This window comes from Trachymyrmex septentrionalis, unplaced genomic scaffold, assembly GCF_001594115.1.
Source record: "Trachymyrmex septentrionalis isolate Tsep2-gDNA-1 unplaced genomic scaffold, Tsep1.0 scaffold172, whole genome shotgun sequence".
In the NCBI taxonomy this organism is placed as follows: Eukaryota; Metazoa; Arthropoda; class Insecta; order Hymenoptera; family Formicidae; genus Trachymyrmex; species Trachymyrmex septentrionalis.
The window spans coordinates 1,464,337-1,469,389 of NW_017304887.1; the positions used below are offsets into that span (position 1 = coordinate 1,464,337).

General features: G+C 45.9%; 1 protein-coding gene across 1 annotated transcript; it reads right to left on the bottom strand.

Annotated features, from left to right (window-relative positions):
• Nucleotides 1–913: 913 nt before the first annotated feature.
• Nucleotides 914–1,636, bottom strand: LOC108746473. The gene has a single exon (XM_018483269.1). The coding sequence runs from the start codon at nucleotides 1,634–1,636 to the stop codon at nucleotides 914–916; it is 723 nt and encodes a 240-aa protein (XP_018338771.1).
• Nucleotides 1,637–5,053: the final 3,417 nt, after the last annotated feature.

Consider the following 5,053-nt stretch of genomic DNA (forward strand, 5'->3'; position numbering starts at 1 on the left):
TCTGAGCAACACTTCACATCATATGAAGATACCAAAAATTGGGTCAATTCGTGGATAGCTTCAAAAGATGAAGCGTTTTTCCGACGCGGTATCCGTATGCTGCCAGAAAGATGGGAAAAAATAGTGGCTAGCGATGGACAATACTTCAAATAAAACATTAGGTACCGTTCTTTCAGAATAAATGCCCAATTTTTGATAATAAACGGCGGAAACTTATTTATACTCCTAATACAAAGATCGCGACGCAATACAGTTAAAAATTAAGGTTTTGCGATATAAGTAACATCAGGAACGTTTACCGAAAATCCGCCCTCCATGATAGAATCTTAGACTCTTCGGAATTGATCCTGAATAGAAACAAAGTTTTGCAATTGGTCGCTTATACTCGGAACGCTCTGTTTTTACAATGACGACGCGAGTTAAATTGTCATCGCCGGGATGACACGCCGTAATTCGGCCAAGTTCCCATTGGCTCAGTGGAGCCAGAGGATTACGCACGAGGACGATTTGGCCTACTTTAGCCAGTCGCTGAACAATGCGCCACTTTGGGCGTTGTTGAAGGGTATGCAAATAATCACCGGACCAAGCCCTCCATAAACCTTATGTGTTGAACCATTTGCCAACGCAAAAGTCGGTTTTTGTTTAAGTTAAGTACTCTTGATTCTGCGGGAGCGATAAGCGTTCAGACCAAAAAATGACCGGGGGGTAAATAGCGCGTGATAATCTTCGAGATTATCGGAAATGAGAGCGATCGGACGCGAATCAAGGTACGCCTCGATTCGACAAAGCAGCGTAGACTTTCCTCAAAGGTTAGCGTGTGGAGGCCGATGCATTGTTTTAAATGATGCTTGACACTTTTAACACTGGCTTGCCACAGGCCACCGAACTGCGGCGACGAAGGGGGTAGGAAGTGTCACGCAGTTCCGTCGATTGTGAGTCGGTTGCGGAAGTTAGGATTTCGAATGGCTTTTGCATGTGCGTTTGACAGTTCGCGATCGGCGCCGTGAAACGTGGTTCCGTTATCGGAATACATGGACGTCGATAGTCCTCGGCGCAAAATAAGTCGTTGATACGCTACTATAAAAGTAGTAGAGGTGTAATCGCTGATGAGCTCCAAATGCAGAGCTTTGGTCGTGAGGCAGACAAATAAAGCAATATAAGCCTTTTGTGATTTATTCCCTTGACTGGGAGTCGTGTGGACAGCGATCGGACCTGCGTAATCGACGCCGGTATAGACAAAGGCGCGAGCGGTACGGTTGATTCTCGCAGCCGGGAGGTCACCCATGAGTTCGACGGGTACGTCGGCGCGATCACGCGTGCATGGTATGCACTTGTAAAGAACGGTGGCGCGGAGAATCCAGGCTTCGTGACGCAATGACGCGAGCGTTAATTGAGAACCGGCATGCAACGTTGTAAGATGATGGTGCTGGATAATAAGTTCCAACAGCGCGTGTGCGCGTAAGACGACAGAATTCTTCATCGCTTCAGGGAGACAAGCTCGACGAAGTCTTCTTCGAATACGAATAAGTTTATCCTCGTTCATATAAGGATTGAGAACGGAGAGCGGACAGTTTTTCGTTACCAGACGCTTTTGTTTTAGAGCCGCGATCTCATTAGGAAACATGTCTGACTGCATGGTTTTGAGCCAGTAGCATTTTGCATTTTGAATTTCTTCGGGGAGCAAAAATGCGATGTTCGTTTGCGAGTTTTTTGAGCGTCGGACTTAGAAAACGATACAGGTACGCGGTAATTCGTAGAAATTTTGGTCACAAAGAGTAACGCGACGCAAGATCCCACTGGAAAGTGCAAGGTACGTATCAGAGGCTCTGGGCGTTGTTTTAGATGAATGTTGGAGGGTACTGAAGGACACGAGTTCAGCCAGGATTCGGGAGGATGATGTAGCCATGGAGGGCTTGACCACCATAAAGCGTGTGTCTTGAAAAGATCGAGAACGAGACCGCGTGAAGTGCAGTCTGCGGGATTGGTATGCGTCGGTACATGACGCCAAGAAACTCCAGGGAGGAGTGATTGGACAGCCGAAACACGATTGGAGACAAAAATTTTCCATCGGGAAGGTGATTGATTCAGCCAGGCGAGTCCGTCCAGCAATGATACTCGAGGTTAAGGAATTGGAGCGCTGAGCGCGCAAAATGCATCAAGCGTACGAAAAGCAATGCAACGGATAACTTCAATCACGGGACGCTGATCGTTTTAAGAGCGGCCACTTTTGAATTGGCGGTGAGAAGGGAGACGATGGTTGAGCCGTCTACATTGATGGCACTAAGATATACCACAGCGAAAGCTGCAGTCGAGGCGTCGGAAAACCCATGAAGAGCGCAGTGTAGAGTATGAGATCCGTAAGTAGTCCAGCGCGGAATGCTAATCGCGTTGAGACACGAAAATCGTTGATGGTAATTAAACCAGCAATCCAGAAGTTGGCTGGGAATATCGTCATCCCATCAACATTGGAGTGACCACAGTCACTGCAAAAAATTTTAGCGGTAATACTGACGGGAGAAGATCCTAGAGGATCAAAAAACTTGGCAATGATCGACAGAATGGCTCATTTGGTTCTTGCGGGTGATGACGGTACGATCACGCGGAATTGAAAATATCTAGCTTAAGATTCCACAGTATTCCTAAGACTTTAAGGTGCTCATCGTTTTGAAGAACTTTATGAGTGGCTAAACCATGATCCGCGGGATCAAAATCAGACAACAGAGGTGGCATTGCTTGCCCATTTTCGAAGATGAAAGCCTCCTTTCTTTAATAACTCTCTCAATTGATTGCGTGTTTGTCGAGCAAGAATTTGATCGTCTGCGCCGAAAGCGTAATATCGACATATGTCTGATGACGTAAAACGGGAACCGCAAACGGAAATGCAGCACCTTCATCGTCTACAAGTTGATCTAGGACTCAAAGGGCTAAATAGAAAGCGGCGGCTGTAGGTAACGGTAAGGAGACGGTAATCCGTGATTGGTTCGTCAGGGGTAAGTTGCTACACAATGCGCTGATAGTCGGTGTCCCTGGACTCGAGGATTTGCCGATACATTTTAGCGACATCGGCGGTGAATACGTAACGGTATTGGCGCTACTGCATTATGACAGTGGCTAAATTCTTTTGGAGTTTAGGGCATATGATCAACGACGTTCCGTTTGAAGTGCGGCATGAAGCATTGAAGACCACTCGTAAGCGGGTGGTTGCATTGCTATCACTTAAGACAGCATGATGCGGAATGTAATAGTTTTGCGCTTTGACGATTTCCGTCAGTAGACTTTTGATTATATGATCGTGGGTTTAATTTGCGAGAAATTTGCGATATTCGGAAATGTTAATTGGGTCGCGAATTAAGCGTTGTTCCAAGCGGCGAAAGCTCGAAATGGCGATAGAGTGCGATTCGTCTATTGAGACAGGTGGTCCGTTTTTAAATGTTAGTCGAACAATATAACGTCCTTCCGGCATACGGGAATGTGTGGCTTTGAAGTGCTTTTTGCACTGGTGTTCCTCAGGGCTCCGAGGAGCTTCCTGAGGTACTTCTTCGATTTCCCAAAAGCGAAGAAGATTGCAATCGAGAGTCTTATAATGATTCTAATAATGATTCCGTGATGCGCAAGCGCGGAAATGGACTCAGAAGTCGGAAACGAAGCTATTGGTCCAGATAGAATCCAGCCGAGAGTAGTATTTTGCGCGATAGGTTCATGTTCGGAACCTTTTCAAACACCATCGAGAACGAGCGTGCCGAATAGATCGGCACCGATTATAATGTCGATCGGATCCGAACTCATGAGGTCACGATCGGCAAGTTCGAGCCCTGCGACGTGTTTCCACTTATACGCAGTATTGACTTGATCCGGTAAATATTTCATTAGTGTATAAACACGGTCGTAGTACGAGTATAGGCAGGTCCGTCGCGACGCCAGGGTAATCGTAATTTGGGCAGCGTGACGCACGACGGATTACATTTCGCTAATGCCGGTAATGCAAACGGAGCGATTAATTCTTGCAAGGCGTAAGCGTTGAGTAAACGATTCGGAGATAAACGTAGAGACGGATCCCTGATCGAGGAGCGCGCGAACAGTGATAAAACGGTTATGAGGCGAGTAAACTTGCACGCGCGCAAGATTTTGGAGCTCGGTGCTACAATTGTCGACAAGAAATGCGTAGCGACGGCGGTGACACTTTTGCTACTCATTGGTGCGGACGTCAACTTAGCGTCGACAGGCTGAATAGAATGATCGAAATGCAATAACGTGTGATGCCGTTTACTACACTGTCGATACGCGCGAGGATTTGTATAATCTTTCACGGAATGCTTCGTACTGAAACAGTTTACACAGCGTTTCTGGTTTTTTATGAATTTAAAACGTTGGGATGGAGTTTGCTTTAGGAACTTAGAACATTGATACAAAAGATGGTTCGCTTTGTACAATGAGCATGAAAACGGAAGACGCGATATGTAACACCAGAGTTTTCTTTTTAGAAGTCGTCTGTGATTTTTCCGTGGCGTTCGCGGGTGCAATCGCGTCGAACGCGCGAATGCGCGATGCAAGAAATTATTGAAATCATTGATCAAGTTCGCGATAACGCGAGTAATCTACTGTATCGCTGAGTTTAAATTCCCAAGCTTTTCGCAATGATTTATCAAGTTTTTGTGATACTAGAAAAATAAGCCAATCATCCCAATGTTCAGTCGCGCAACCGAGATTGCTCAGAGCTTGTATCGCTTTGTTGGTTTGATCGCGAAGCATGCGGAGGTTGTTGGAGGTTTCTGTCGTGAGCGACGGTAAATTGAAAAGCGATTGTAAATGTATCGTAATAAGGCGACGTTTATTATCATTACCGAGAAACGACAATATTCCACGCGATAACAAAATTATCATTGGTTACCACGAGATGATCTAAGGCGTTACTTGCATCCCCTTTTACACAGGAACACAAATAGTGCATGCGCTCGACATTCGTTAGGCTTTGATTCTCATGGATCATCGATTTGAATTTATCGCGAAAGCTTTCCCACTTATCGAAACTCTCGTCGAAGGTCGGCAGGTTGAT

Coding starts and splice junctions, on each gene's coding strand:
- LOC108746473 (XM_018483269.1), bottom strand. CDS start 1,636: ATGCAGTCAGACATGTTTCCTAATGAGATCGCGGCTCTAAAACAAAAG.